Genomic DNA, 16,245 nt, shown 5'->3' with positions numbered 1-16,245 from the left:
GCTGTTCTTTTAAATTAGAGGTCACATGTTTTCGGCAGCCAATGGGTTTTGCCTACTTTTCTCAACGTCACCGGTGTCGTAGTTCCTGTCCCACCTACCCTGCGCTGTTATTGGAGCAAAAAAGGCGCCAGGGAAGGTGGGAGGGGAATCGAGTAATGGCGCACTTTACCACGCGGTGTTCGATTCGATTCGAACATGCCGAACAGCCTAATATCCGATCGAACATGAGTTCGATAGAACACTGTTCGCTCATCTCTAAAGAAAATCAAGATTAAAATCAATTATTGCGCATAAACTTATTTTTACCCTAAATCACTCAGCTTGTATAGATAAATGAGTCTTTGTATTTCACTGGATCATATGGAGTAGATAAGTATAATAAATGTATATATTCTAGTCTGGGGGGGCCAGCCATAGCTCTTGCACAGGGGCCTTTGCTGTCAGTGTCCGCCCCTGTTCCTAGATATACATTCTCGTTCTGAATCATCACCGACATGGACACAAATCTCTATAATTATCTTTATGCTGATCATATATTTCAGCTTTGGCTATATGAAATATTCAGCAGTGTTAATGATCCGCTGCATTATTTATGCCGACTCCCATATAACTTAATTGTGTTTCCTCGCATCCATACTGATCACGTCTCGTCCATCAATCTTCCAATGTATTAAGGATTTCATTTACTAAATTTATTAGATTTTGGCTTAATTACCATAGAAAATTAACTTTCCACTCACCATCTTTAAAGGAGCCAGCAAAGTTTCTCTGAAATTTCTTCTTGGTAAATGTTTTCTGTAGAATAAAACGCAGATAAGTCAGTGGGGAATTTACATATTTGCATATAAAGCACAATCTCCAAGGGAGCGTTCACACTACCGTCGGTGTCCGACATGTAGTGTCCGCTCCTAGTGTCCGCTCAAAATCTGTCACGGACACTAGGAGCGGACACTAGATGTGTCCGTGACACCTGTCATTCACTTGAATGGGCATCGGGTGCGTTCTTTTGCACTCCGTGCCCGTCCTTCCCTGTCCGCAAGTGAAGATGTCCGACTTCTCAAGCGGACAGAGGAACCCTGCATGCCAAAAAAGTAGTGTCGTTACTAAGTAACATTGTTTTTTATGTTGGTATCCCCTGGCTGTGTCCGATTATTATACTCTGGGGTCTGAAAAGACTCCAGAGTATAATATTTGGTAATGGGTGTCCACAGTGTGGCATAATACTGTGTGCAGGGGCCACTATGGGGGATAATATTGTGTGCAGGGGCCACTATGGGGCATAATACTGTGTGCAGGGGCCACTATGGGGCATAATATTGTGTGCAGGGGCCACTATGGGGCATAATACTGTGTGCAGGGGCCACTATGGGGAATAATAGGAAGTGTTAATTTGTAGTCCAAACAGTTTAAATTTCACCTGACATTTTGGTTGAAAACTTCCTTTTGGTCAACTTTAGATTAAAGTACATGGCCGACTTAAGTTATAAAATAAACAAACCAAGAACTGCCCATAACTTAAATAGAAAACGTCCATTGATACGTTCTATGTGGTATACCAAGCTGTACAAAGTGAAGGCAGCTCTCAGTGCACTGTACAGACATTGAATACACCGCAGCCAATCGTTGTGCATCTCTTAGAGTTATGTCAGCGATTCTTCTGACATGTGGGGACAGCTATGTGCTGAATGGGTCTTAAGCCTCATTTTATTTAGAAAAACCGGTTCAGTCACCTCACTTTCTTTCAATGAGAAGCCTGCCTGGTCATGCTGAGATTCGGGAGTAATGGGAGACACGGCATAACTAAGCAGATTTGCATTCTGGGTGCTGAATAACAACCCCTGTTGGACCTGGATTCTTTTCTTTTTTTGTAGATTGTGACCCCATATGCACACAAAGAACATTTGTTTTCCTATCAGTATGTCTTTGGAGTATGGGAACATGCAAACACAGGGAGAACATACAAACTCCTTGCAGATGTTGTATCTGGCAAGATGCGAACCCAGGACTCCAGCTGTGCAAGGCTGCAGTGCTAACCATTGAGTCACCATGTTGCCCCTGGACCTGGATTCTTGACCTTAAAGGGAGCCTACCACCTCCCCCAAGCATATTAGTCTGCTACTAATGCTGGTACATTGCTTGTAACATGATCTGTAACATGGTGGAAGAGTGCCTTTAATAAATACCACCGAAATTGCCGAAAAATGTTCATATGCTTAATATAAAAGCCTTCATTAAGGATTCATCCTGTAGTCTTAAGGTGGTTTCAGATGGTTGTATCACTAAAGCAGTGATAAACACCGGATCACTAATGGACTTGGGAATTGTATAAACCAGGTTCCAGGATCTCTCCTGCTGTCCCAGTTGGCAGAAGGTGTCAACTGATCCGTGTCCTCTCTGGACATTGTATACAATGGTGAAGCAGGGATCCATCCCTGCTTCACCATTTTTCCAGTTTCTACTCCAGGAGCAGTAGGCGCAATATGATGATGTCACTCACATTGCTCCTGCAGCCCACTGAAGTCTTTGGACTGCTGACAGAATGGCAAGGGAGCGAGGAGAGGAGAGTATTAGAGTATGTTTTATGTTTGCTTGGTAGGAGAGGGACATGATACTGTGGAGACAGCTGGAGCGGGAGATTATGCTGCGAGAGCAACTTGAGGGGGTCATACCATGTTAGGGTGCACAAAGAGAAATGAATGGGAATGTGTGAAATGAAAGTGGAAGTTGATGCGGCCACAGTGCACACAGCACACTACACATTCTGTCTCTGTTTCTATCCTTTGAAAGTTGTGAGGTATGGAAGTGTTGAGTTCTGTATAGTGATCAAAGCTCTGTTCGGCAGAACACGTCTACATTAACGTAATATACCAAAGCGGCACATGGTATCACCTACTACAAAATAACCCATAATCCTAGGGTCTCAGTCTGCTACCCTAAGGGCTGTACTGTGTACATGAAGCTTAGGACTACTCAGTGCCAGTGATTCATGACAGCAGTTACTTCTCCGGTTTTACGAGTTTGTGTTACTGAACTTCCAAGCACTTATCACAATCTAAATATTTCCAATAGGATTTGGCTCAGGAATCAGGAGCTGCGAAACATCTTTGAAGTGACTGGAGTCCATGATCATAATGAGGTAATAGCATACAGTTATCCATTTCCATATCTACATGTAGAAACATCAGGACCCAACTCCAGGTATAAAAAAGGAGACCACACAATTAATAGGAATAGACTTCAGTGTAGCAATGGATGTCCATACATAACACCTATGTTATAACCAATGCCAAACGTTATAGAAATCAGTTACGGTGCCAACCCCAAGCCTTAGATCATGTCCATTTCCAGTAAATGGGTCTGAGCTGCAAATTCAGACAACGAATAAGTAGCTTAAAGAAGACTTCACCAGCTAACTGTATAGGCGGTGCAGTACAGGTATGCTCTCTGCTGTCAGGTGGATGGTTCTGGGCCGGCGTAGACAGCTTGTGACTGCCCACCTGACAGCACAGAGCATAATGGGGCTGAAACTAACAGCTATATATAGAGATCTTTATAATATATGGTACACAACAAACCATGTGCACACTGACAAGTGTGGATACCAAGTCAAGTGCACACTCTGTGATATATTAAAGTCAATGTAGCGCTCGCTGTAGAGGTCGTACAATATCATTACCTACAAACATGCACTACATTGATCTTCATATATAGTAGTATGTACCTGACTCTATACTCGTAAACTTGCACATGGTTTTGTATATTCTATATGTAGTACACACAAAACTATATACACACAAACTTATACTTACATAGATCCTAGTGTCCAGGCCAAAATGTAGTAAAGCCAATACTATCATACCCAGTACTGTGTTATATCCTGCACTGTGCATTAATATGGACCTTGCACTATGCCAGAAAAACAAATAAAATCCATAAGAAAACTGCATTCTTTTTTCAATTCTACCCCGCTCTGAATTTGTCCAGCTTCCAAGTACATAATATGGTTTACTCATGGTGTTACTTTTGGACATGTGATCACCCACCATTGTTGGAGCCTTGCCTAGATCCTTAACTGTTTTGCTGATCTGCTGGCATGGATCAGAGGGAACACTACAAGGTATCAAGTAGCGATTTCAACTCTATTTGCATCCTTAGGACATAGATAAAGTTGAATACAGCAGGGAAGTATGGAGCTATCAGGCTTTAGCGGATGATGTCTAACGTAGGGTGGAACGACAAGCACCGGAGCCATCACAACAGCTGAAGCCTGCAGGAGTTAGGTGAGTATACCTGCTTTTTTTTTTTTTTTTTTTTTTCCTTTTTGGTATGATCATTGAGGGGGCATTATGTGAGAGCTGCTGGACGAGACATTAAAATATCTGCAAGAAGTTTCTATGTACTCCCTGTGTTTGCATGGGTCTCCTCTGGTTTCCTGCTACACTCCAAAGACATACTGATAAGGAATGTAGATTGTGAGCACTATGGAATATGACGGTGCTATGCGAGTAAGAAAAATAAATATAATAATGTTAGAAAGCCCCTTCATTCATCAGATCTTGGTCATATTTTCATGATATGGGCACTTTGTATGTGTCGGCACATTTTTTGTTCAAGTCATAAAAAGGAGGTGCATCCAACCCCAAAGGGGAAGGGGTGTACAAAATGGAGGCCTGTTCTTACTGAACTTGCAAGCAGGAACTCCCACATTTTGGCCAGCATGATTATAGACTGATCAGGCTGTAACAGTAAAGCCAGTGACAGGCTAGAGAATAATATGGATTACATCCAGGACACATGCCAATGGTGAGATATATTAGGCAGCAGTCTGTTCTTAATGTTGACGTTTTAGAAGTAGAAAAAAGATTGGCGAGCGTAAAGTTCAGATTGCTGGCTGTGGAAGAAAGGTTTTAGAGCACAGTCCATCACAGCTTGCTGTGTTCAGGGCTTTGTAGTCATAAGCCATAAATGTCCATGCGGTGCTCAGTCCACACGTCTTATACAGTGGGCACGTAATGTTTTGTTCTATGTTATGTGAATGGCTGGATGTGCATGCATTGTTACGGGGGGCAGAGATGACAACAGTACTCTATATAGAATAAAGCCTAGCTGGCTGAGGCAGTGTGATACTTTGGGGAACGTTTGGTTGGGAAGCTTTGGGTGGGTACATTATTCAAGTGGATGTTACTTTGACAGATACCACCAACCTAAACATTGAACATAGCAAGTACATCCATTTAAGACAATGTTACACTCCAATTGCAATGACTTCTTTCAGAGCTGCACTGGAAGAATTGTTCAGGAGTAGTTGAAATAACATGATAAGGAGTTTGAGATGTTGACTTGTCCTGCACATACGTGGTGATATTTGGTAGAAGATCAGATCTGAATTTATTAATAAAAAACAAAAACAGAGCACCACACGGTACCTAGTGCATTACCTACATAGGTACAGAAACTGTAGGCAGAAGTTTGGAAAACCACTCATCTTATGGAGTTGTGATCGGATCATATAATGGAGACCACCAGTTGAAATAGGGTATTCGCAGGATTCCACCAATAGGACGCTTGTAGAGTCACCAAAATAGGACCAAAGTAAAGCCACCAAAAAAAAGGTGCCAGAAAATAAATCTGCGCTTACCAGGGGGGGGACTTCTTAGTAGAATCCTTTATTGAAAACCTTAAAACAATACATTTTGGGACTGTTATTGTCCCTTTCTCAAGTGTATGAAAGGCAGACATCTCCTTGCCTTTCATACACTTGAGAAAGAGGCAATAAGTCTCAGAATGCATTGTTTTAAGGTTTTCAATATAGAATTCTACTAAGACGCCCCCCCCCTGGTAAGCACGGATTTATTTTCTGGCACCTTTTTTTGGTGGCTTTACTTTGGTCCTATTTTAGTAAATCCGAATTTATGGAGGACTCATCTCACAACTTATGAGTGAGAAGGACCTGCTGCTAATTTCTTTGAGTTTGACACCAAAAATCAGCTTCAGAGATTGTATGAGGTCCATGTCTCAGTGGGTCACAGCTATTTGGGCTGCACATACACAGAATTGTTTAGGTAGTTACAATGTCATACATGACCGGTGTATAGTGCCTACAGCTCTGATGAAAGATACAGGAGGGGAAAAATAAGGGGCTGAAAGGAGAAGCCCTACAAGGAGCACTCCTAGGTCCCGATTACACAATCAAGGATTAGGATTTTGTGGAGAGGTCGGCAAATGGGTCATGGCCAGCTACATGGTATGAATAAGTATATATGAATAGGACCAGTGATCTTGATTTTCTGGTTGGGTCCATATCTTATGTTCAAGGTATAAGGTATAAAGAGGGGATATCTTTATTGGACTGTTCCACTTTCATTTTCCTTATCCCTCCTCTGTGGCCATTAAGACACTACAGTCGCTTTACCATGCAATTGCTAACTCTTCCTTAACATATCTTGTACCATGAAAGACAATATATAAATCGATATTGGATACATACCTTTGATCTTCCAGGGCTCCTTGGAGGAGGTGCATTTGGATCTTCTGAAACAGGTTTTAAGGTGGAGACTGGTTTTCGAGGTTCATAATCATCATCCCTAAACCCTTTCATAGCTGCTCGATAGGACTGGTTCCTCAAATTTCTTTTCAATGTCCCACCCCCTTCAGGATCATCCTCTGGGAAGTCTAAACAGAGGTCAGGAGCAGACACTCGCTTAGGATCATTGCGAGCCAGTTCCTTGCTAAAGGTTGTTGCGGCAAAGCTGTGATGTCTTGGAACTTTGGTTTTGGACGCAATGGCCAAGCCTTTGGGGATCATTTGCTGGGTCCCAAGTTTATGTGCGGCAGCGCTCTCTGTGCTCAGTATAATCCGGTGTGCCTGCACTGGGGAGGGATTCTGATCCGGAACATAAGATGCGTTATCCATGGTATTCACAGTTGTCTTATGTAATGAAGAATTGGAGGTGGATTTGAGGTCCAGATATTTATTTTTCTCTAACAAAAGGGAAGATTTATCCCCCACCAATGGATCTGAGTAGCGGTGAGACATCGCAATGCTGTCCCTGCAAAACAGAACAAATATATGTTACTAGTATACATTTCTATAATGAACTTATGTGTGTCAAAGATATGAAAAATTCATTTATTTTTATTTTTTTATAAAACGGCTTTGAACTTGAAGTTACAAAAAGCATCAACATACACTTGAAATGAAATTGAAGCTTCAGATTCAAAAGCAATAAATCCTAGGAATGAATGGTTATCCAACTACATAGCTAAAGACTGATAACAAAATACCAACAAAAAAGATAACAAGAAGAGGATGTTCAGAGTGTCCCAACTTCACCTCTATAATGATATATCTATATAGGTTAGTGCTAATGCTTATCACTTTCACTGCAGACAATGATATAGCATCAGGCGATCGTCCAACTACATTGAAATGCATGTTCTTCTCTACCAGCATAAATGGTGTGCGTTCGGTTCCACCTTTATATATTATTCACAGCAGTAACACAATCAATAAGTAGTGAAATAACCCCTAAAATAGACTAAAGACGCCCATCCACCTTCTGTAACTAGCAATCCCGACTTAAGAAACCTTCCAAAATTTAACATTCATACAGGAGATGCTTTAAACCCCCATAGCAAGTGATCCGGCTCCGGCTCACCAACTGTGGGCGTCATAAGTCTATAGGTAGCTGGGAAATATTACCTGGGCCTACTGGTGACAGTCCTTATAGTTCTCCTAAGTGACTTGGTAGGTATGAACAACCACCATATGGAAGATCTTTAAAAAAAAAAAAAAAAAAAAAAAAATATTAGAATGAAGATCTTAGAAGGAATTTTCAATTACAATTGGTGACCTATCCTTAGGACAGGCCATCACTATCAGGTCGGTGGGAGTCTGACACCTGGCAGCACCTCTGCACCCTCAACTAAATAGGATTGAGCTGCTACACCAAATGTAAAAACTATATAGACTTTCAACAGCAGTATTACTGTAATAGTATTAGTGGTTTATGATCTTACCTGGGAAACAGAATACTCAGCCACAGTTTCACGAGACTACACATAATGTTATGGGTTAATCTTGGTGCTTGACCAAAAATGAGCAGAATGCTGGATTAGGATTAGATTAGGAGACCATTCAGGAGTCAGTGATTATTTTTTTTGCTGACTGGCCATTAAAACTTTCAATAAATGTGGACAAAGTCTACGCCAAGGGTTTTCAACACATACACCCCACTATAGGGTCTTATAGGTGTTCTACATGCACAGACGTCCCAGGTTTATAGCTGTACCTGAAATGGTCACCAGTTTTCAAAAATACTTTCACATTGTACAATTGTGTAAAGGTACATGACTATAGAGGAACAATAGTAGTGGGACAGTCAGACCTGCCCATAGAGGTTCCTCAGTTGGGTCAAGGCTTGGACACAGTATTGGATTGTAAAAAGTCCAACAGAAGAAAATTGCATTTGGAGGTGACTTTGGAACCAACAACTTCTCACTAGCATCTATATCTTATTACATGATTTACAAATAAGCTAGACGACCTTATTAAGATACATCCTGTAAGTGAAGATAATTCACAATGTGCTTATAAGTGGGAATTGACATGTTCCATGTAGATTGAGGGTGACCCTTCCCATTATTAAATCAAATGGACCCCATGAACCCCACTTGTAGACAGTGAAGATATAAGATCAGTTTTTACATGGATTGAATAGTTTGGACACCAGTTATTGGTCCATTATACTTATGGAACAAGGTGCATAAATGGCCGTCGAATCTCTAAGGACCATCCTATCTGTATCATATTTTTCTGAGCCTTTCACTTCTGTCCAGCTGTATTACTGTTTCCTTATGATGTGACTCAGAACCATAGACCAGGATCTCAGATTACCAGCTGAAGTCTTTGTATCAGGGCTACACCCTTTTTGTGCAAACTTAGTAATCATAGGTGGACAATGCAGCACAATATGGGAGACTTTATGACATGGTAAACAAATACAGAAAAGAGTCACATGACCCCCAGTGACTTGTACAGGATCACACCAGAATTCCCCTTTTCCTCCCTACTGGGATGCAATAAACCTGGTGCATCGTCTTTGCATATGAAATGAGACCTTCTGAAACTAATAACATAGGTGACCCCCCTAGTGACCATTTATCCAGTACTATGCAATGTAAAGCAGGACTGGCGGAGTCTTTCCAGATTTCTGCCTTCAGGCCAGGGAGAGTCAAATTAGAGGGTGGCACAAGTTTTCACAAAACAGCAAAGCATAGGTGTATAGGAACAGTTCCCAATGTACAGACATGCCCTGGAGATAAGTGGTGGCACAGAAATCTGACAACTGATTATCTCTGTGCTGAAATAAATGTGCATGTTTATGGTACAGTCAATTGAAACCATGACCTATAAAACTGGCACAAAAACCTGACTGTGATAAATGGAGATTTTTGGTAGTTTTTACTTTTTTTTTTTTTTTTTTTGTAACGCTATGGTTTATCCCATTAAAGTCAATCTGTGTAGTCGCCTCCTTGAAGTGATCAGGTTCTCTTAATTTTGCTAGGAAATTTTTTTAAAAAAATAATTCAACCAAATTTGCACTATTTTGAAAAGTTTTTCACTAGACATAGATCACACGCATTTCTATAAATATAAGTGCACAATTTTACATAATATCACAACGCAGAGAGACGCTTTACAAAGCATGGCCCAATCTGTTATTTTATTGAACATTGTGCACATGTCCTAATTCATTAGGCATCTAAATTTATTCATGACATGGTGGTTGGTCATGTACCTAAAGAAATAGCGCAGCAGTGTTTCCAATTTTAATGCACTTATTTAATGTTGTGTTTAATATGTACGGCAGAAATCCTTTATAATTGTGGAGCTGGACATTGACGCCACTATTAAGACTGGCCGACTTGCTACAATGTATCATTTCAGCTCAATAGTAACATTGTATCTCAGTTATCTGCAACAAAGTAACAAAGTATTGAAAACTTGCAACTGTAATCAGACAATGCAACATAATGTCAAAAGGTAAAACACAACAGTGCAGCTAAGACCGGACAATAACCCCCATCATCCTGCCTAGAAATCCGCATTACAACAAGAAAGCCCAGAGCAGAGAGAGCTGCAGATACTTATCACTCCCAGAACTGGAAGGAGTTGAACTGAGAAAGTGACATCTGCTTGGCAGAAGTTTCCCTGCGTTATAATGGGATGTATATTGGAAACATGTTCACATACACACACCTCCTCTTACCTCTCTGCAGTGACTGGGGCTAGCGGCAGAGGTGGTGGCTCCTGGGGGCCCCCATGTTGTTATTACTTGTCCTGGGTGCTGCAATGTTCTCTGCACTCAGCCTGCATTCTCCATTCTCCCTGCACTCACTTCCTGTGTCTCAGTCCCCTCTGCTGGTGCAGCCCAGTGATTGTAATAATGCTGACATCACCCAGGTGTGTGCAGGACAGGGGAGGAGGAAGCACAACGCCTGCAGAACTGGAATAACCCTGTTCTTTACTTTTGTCCTGTTACTATGGCCTTCCGAGAAGTGCTGCAAATGGCAAGAAAAAGGTGTGAGGTTTATTTACTGTATTGCCTAGCATTGACTTATTTCATATAGCTGTGCAGGAGCACACTGAAACTGGGATTTATCAAAAGAAATCGGTTTTGGAAATCAAAGCATATCAATTATACCTATGGAAATGCCGGCAGTCTCCCTATAAGTATAATAGAAGCAAATAGTCCACAGAGGAAACCACTGACTTTCTGTAAAAAAAAAACGCTGCAAGAAAAAACCCAATGTGTTTCCTCCGTGGTTTTTCCTGCAGCGCTTTTTTGCTGTGGGACACTCGTGAGGCCTTATTCTTAGGCTAAGGGTGCATTCACATGGAGGAAAATGGTGACGAATTTGGTGTGGAAGTTCAGTGCTGAAATAAAAGCCTCCCTTTGACTTCAATGGCTTCCTTGCTTGCAGAAAAAGGAACCCATTGAAGTCAATGGGAGGCTTTTTTTTCAGTGCTGAAATTCCTCACCATTTTCCTCTGTGTGAATGCACCCACCCAGGATGACCCGCAGCAATAAAGCGCTGTGGGAAAAACCGCAGCAGCAACGCATCGTCGTTCTTCCCGCAGCACTTTAAACAGAAAGTTCGCAGAGTTTTCCTCCATGGACTTTCTGTTACAATTATATCTATAGGGAAACCGCCGGTGTTTCCGTAGATATAACTGACATGCTGCGATTTCCAAAACCGCACCGGTTCTGGAAATTGCGGCATGTCCACACAGCGGTTTTTACTGCAAAGTGGGCATGGGATTTGCTTGAATTCCATCCACTTTGCCTGTACTGTAAAATGCTGCAATTTTTCCTGCGCTGTTTCTGCAAATTGCGGTGTTTTCAGCCCGTGGTGCCCCGGCCTTAAGCAGTTTGTATGGGGTTAAACAGGTATATCCATTTTTGAATAATGATGACCTATCCTTAGAATAGCCCATCAATATTAGACCAGTTGTCGGATCTTCGAAGATCAATTTTTTATGCACTCTGCAACTCCCAAAGCGTATGTATATATAAAAAAAATATTATATCCCCCTACCTCTAATGCCCTGATGCACCGAGGAGGAGCCCCCGCTGCCACCACCACCACTACTGCTGCTGCTGCTCACTACAAATGAGGGAGCAAAGCAGTGATGTCATTGCTCCTGTCTGCTCCAGGACCCAGAGGTTTTAGGGCAGCTCGAAGGCCGCAGGCCTGAAGTCAATTGTGCTTACGAGCTGTTTAGTAATACAGCGGAAGGTGAAACGCTCTTTCTCCTCTACTATGCATTTCAACTGCATTGTGTCATTCAGATCTTGATGTAGTTATATGTGTAGCTAGAGTTGCAGCGTCCCCGGGGGAGCCCCCCAGAGGCAATGAGCTGCTTGCCCCTCTGCTAGTTACACCTCTGGTCCTGACTTCAGGCACTGTTCTGCAGTTTGATGAGACTGCATTGTGCACAGCGCCATACTTTATATAGTGGCTGTGCTGGGTATTGCAAACAGGCCACATGACAAATGAATGTGACATCAGTGGCCTAACCTGAGCTACTTCAACTAGATGATATGTATAGGTCCCAAGTATTGGGCTCCCATCAATCAGATATTAATGACCTATTCTTAGGATAAGCCATCAATATATAACTCCTGGAAAACCCCTATAAGAAATTTTGGATATTGATTGTAAGGCAATGGCTGTTTTTCTCAACAATATGCTTTTTAAGATTATTTGGTTACTCCCCTTTTTCTCAATACTCAGAACTACTGCACATAGAACGGTGTTCACACTTTTACTTTTACTTTTTGTAATCTACGTCATAATGAATAAGGACTGACAGCTTTTCGGCATCAGTTTGTGTACTATAGAGAGATGTAACTACCATATTTATAAGCCCCTGTGCCACTTTTTCTGTCATGTTACAAAATGTAGGGGATGGGGGGGGGGGGGCGTCATGATTAACAAGTTATGGGGCTTATTTATGGATATGATGTACTCTTCTTTTGGGTAGAGACTGACTCAATAATCATATGTTCTCCATTGTTAAAGGGATTTTCCCTTGATGTATCCATATATCTTAACAATAATCACTAATATCAGCTCTGTGAGAAACAGACACCTGTAACCCCCATTTAATAGCTTTTCTCAGCATCTGGTACACAGAGAATGGAGCAGGAAGCAGACAGCACTGTTCTCTGTGTAGAGGCCAAATCAGGTACTGCAGATCAGCTTCCACCACTACACAGAGAACAGTGCTGTCTGCTTCCTGCTCCATTCTCTGTGTACTAGATGTCAAGAACAGCTAAATGATGGGGATTGCAGATGTCAGACTCTCACTGATCTTCCTTAGGATAGAGCATTAATATTTTTAATCCAGAAAACCCCTTTAATAGATCTTTTCCAATGTTTTTCACAAAATGATACACAATTGTGACAAATGAAATTGAGACTGGTAGCCATGAAGAAATCATATAATATGGTGCACAGTTGTTATTAAAAATTTCAATGTCCGATACATTCTGCTTCATTGTAACTATGCAGTTAATATGGACATCCATGTCCTGCGTTTGAGATCCTGCAGAAGATGGGACCTTTCAGTGGACCCAGTTCTGGGTATATTGTGGATGTAGTTGTACTGGCCTCCCTCTGCCTCTCCTTGTCTGGGAGGGATTTCATGTACTGGAGGAGGAGGAGGAGGAGGAGGACAGTGTGTGGGAAGCAAACAATTAACTATTTTACTGCTGAAGGTGAAGGGTGACATTCCATCCCATCCAGCAGTTGACAGCTCAGTTATATGCTGCATTGATAGCACATCTAGTTCTGAGAACATGAAATCCTACATGCAGGGGAGACATTCACAGTGTATTACCTGCACCACAGGGATCAGTATGAATGACACCTGTGATGTGGATTCAGGAGGGGAAAAATGTGGTCAGAAAACCACATGTAGAAACTGTGACCACAACTTTCTATTAATCCTGCCTGAGGCTATTTCTTAATTACAGCATTTAGCAGATTAAGACATGGGAAAAAAGCTTTGATAGAGGGGTAGCTAGGTGAAAAACAAAGGCATAGTCATCTATTTGTACCCTACTGCCCCTTTAGTTGTCATAGAAAGCAGCCTAAATGTCAGACCTTTATGTGCAGTCTTTAGTATTTCTTGTATAATGTATCATCATCGGACCTATGATGCCAAAGTCTTCTGTTATCAAAAGTAGCCCAAAAATAATTTCAATACAAGATCAACAATGCATATTGGATTGTGATATAGGAAAGTGAGAGCTGCCTTAGGTCTGTAATCCGTATGTTAATGCAGATGCAATATGGATGTCCGAAGGTGATATTAACACCTCTGGCTTTTTTTTTTTTTTGCTGTTTTTAATGCAAAACTGATGTAAACCACTGCAAAGTCTTGTAACCGCGGGTCTCCAAAATATGGCAAAAAGTTATATGACTTTGCTGGAACATGTGTTTTTTTCCCCATACATTTGGAACACTTCTGCAATCCTTTGCTAGGTGCTGCAAGAAAAGGCAAAACAATGTTTTTTCATTCCTTCTTATGGTAGATATCTGTTGATCTTTAACAGTCAGTTGCAGGAGTGATGACTGTGGTGATGTGATGACTGTCTTCTTGCTATGTATGTCCCCCTCCCGTGTCATATCTATATAGATTAAATCATCCCATACCCCATGCTAACTGGCATCAGTTGTGACTTGCAGTGCGGCTGTTCACAGAATTGCAATATTACGTAAGATTGCCAATTAAAGTTACAAAACTTTGGACCTTTCGAAACTTTCAGGGCTTCGCCTCTCAGTGGAATGATCTGCCTCATATATCATCTCCAGTGCTCACTACAGATATAGTGTGACTGACATAGCTGACCTAAAATGGCCCTACACATGAGATGTCCACGGATTGTCTAAAGATTTGGCAGCTTGTCACCATTTACTATTGTATTCAATGTGCTGACTTAAAGCCATCCATCTTTTAGTTTCAGATATTTGCAATCTGATGGTCCTCATCCTCATTCCCACCATAGACCATGCTGGTTTAGCTACACGGTACTGCTATATAAAAGTGCCACACAGACTGCACAGCCTTGCTAGAAGTAAGCGTCATGGTAGTTACTCCCTTAGTAATGTCATATCTACAACATTTAAGATGAGAGAAAGAAGGACAAAACCTGTGACATGATATCAAATTTATGTATAAGTCCCACCTAACCCCACCCATTCCCCCTTGACCTCACCAATTCCCTATCTTACCCTTTGTACTCCTAAACAGTATAATGCTGCTATAGTGACACCCCCCCCCCCCCCCCACTGCATAATACCCCCTTAATGCTCACATATAGTTCATGTTCCTTTGTGGCCCCCACACAATAAAATATCATATGTGTCCTTCACATAGTATAACATCCCCCTGGTGGCTCCTATACAGTATAACATCCCCCAGTGGTACCCACACAGTATAATGTTACCCTTGTGGCCCCATACAATATATTGTCACCTTCATGGCATCCATACAATATAATGCACCCTCTTTGTGGCCTTCACACAGTATAATACCCCATCCTTGTGCCCTGACACAGTGTAATGCAGAGAGAAAGAATTATAGGCTAACACTATACAAGCGATGCCCAACAAACACCACTCACAACAAGTCATGCCCTCCGATTACCTGTGCCCCATATACCTAGAATTTTTTTTCCAAATGTTGGGAACTATTCTCCTGCAGTGCTTGAAAAGTGATGTAAATGACTGCAACAATAACATTACGTTACATTGGTTAGAGGTGGGGGGCGCTATTACATTGGTAATGATAGAAAATACATATGTAATGGTTCATGGGAAAGAAGATTTCAAGGGGTCCTCTGCAAAATCAGCAGTGTTGCATGTACCAGCTCTTTAATATAGCAATTTTGGTGGCTTCTTCTGTAAATTTTGTTAATTGCTCCAGATTTTTGTTTGGATTTGGAGCACAATATAAATTAAGATTTACTGAGTGCGACAGGAGCTTATCCAAAGTGTCAAGTGGTGCCCGAGGCTTTGTGTCTCTCAGCACCCTCTAGTCATGGAATTCCTACTGACATTCCAGGCTGGAGAGCTCCTAATCACACATATTACAAGGTCCACAATGGAATCTTAGGCTTGGAAGGAATTTGGATTTTTTTTTCCCACAAAAATAGGGTCTCTTAAATGGTTGTCCTGTAGAGATGAGCGAACACTATTCGAAACAGCCGTTTCGAATAGCTCGCACCCATAGGAATGAATGGAAGCGGCCGGCACGCAGACTTTTCCAGCGGCCATCCGCTTAACCCCCTGCGTGCCAGCTGCGTCCATTCATTCCTATGGGTGCGTGCTATTCGAAACGGGAGTTTCGAATAGTGTTCACTCATCTCTACTGGACAACCATTTGAGAGACCCTGACACTATTTTTGTGAAAAAAAAAATCCAAATTCCTTCCAAGCCTAAGATTCCATTGTGAACCCTGTAATAGGCAACTATCTTTTGGATCTGCAACCTACAGCCAGGGTATTGCAGATGTGTTTGTGGATTAAGAGACTGAAAGTACACAGTATATAGGAAGGCTGTCCCAGGAAGGGAGACGCAGACTGAATGGGAAGTACCATCTTAAAACCTCGTTCCAGCCTCAGTGGATGTCGCTAAGTACTGTACCTCCAGCATCTGGATGAAGCTGCTTGT

General features: G+C 41.7%; 1 protein-coding gene across 1 annotated transcript in view; it reads right to left on the bottom strand.

Moving 5' to 3' along the window:
- The window catches only part of ARHGEF16 (Rho guanine nucleotide exchange factor 16), a 45,515-nt gene extending 35,130 nt beyond the window's left edge, over nt 1–10,385 (bottom strand). Inside the window, exons 1-3 of the mRNA XM_075279936.1 lie at nt 10,272–10,385; nt 6,488–7,049; nt 741–795 (exon numbers count right to left, since the gene is read on the bottom strand). Of these exons, the coding sequence (XP_075136037.1) occupies nt 741–795; nt 6,488–7,036 (604 nt within the window). The 5' untranslated portion in view covers nt 7,037–7,049; nt 10,272–10,385. The remainder of the gene's footprint in view (nt 1–740; nt 796–6,487; nt 7,050–10,271) is intronic.
- Between the last annotated feature and the right edge of the window lie 5,860 nt (nt 10,386–16,245).

This window comes from Leptodactylus fuscus, chromosome 6 (assembly GCF_031893055.1).
Source record: "Leptodactylus fuscus isolate aLepFus1 chromosome 6, aLepFus1.hap2, whole genome shotgun sequence".
Classification (NCBI taxonomy): domain Eukaryota; kingdom Metazoa; phylum Chordata; class Amphibia; order Anura; family Leptodactylidae; genus Leptodactylus; species Leptodactylus fuscus.
This window is presented reverse-complemented; position numbering and strand designations above follow the sequence as displayed.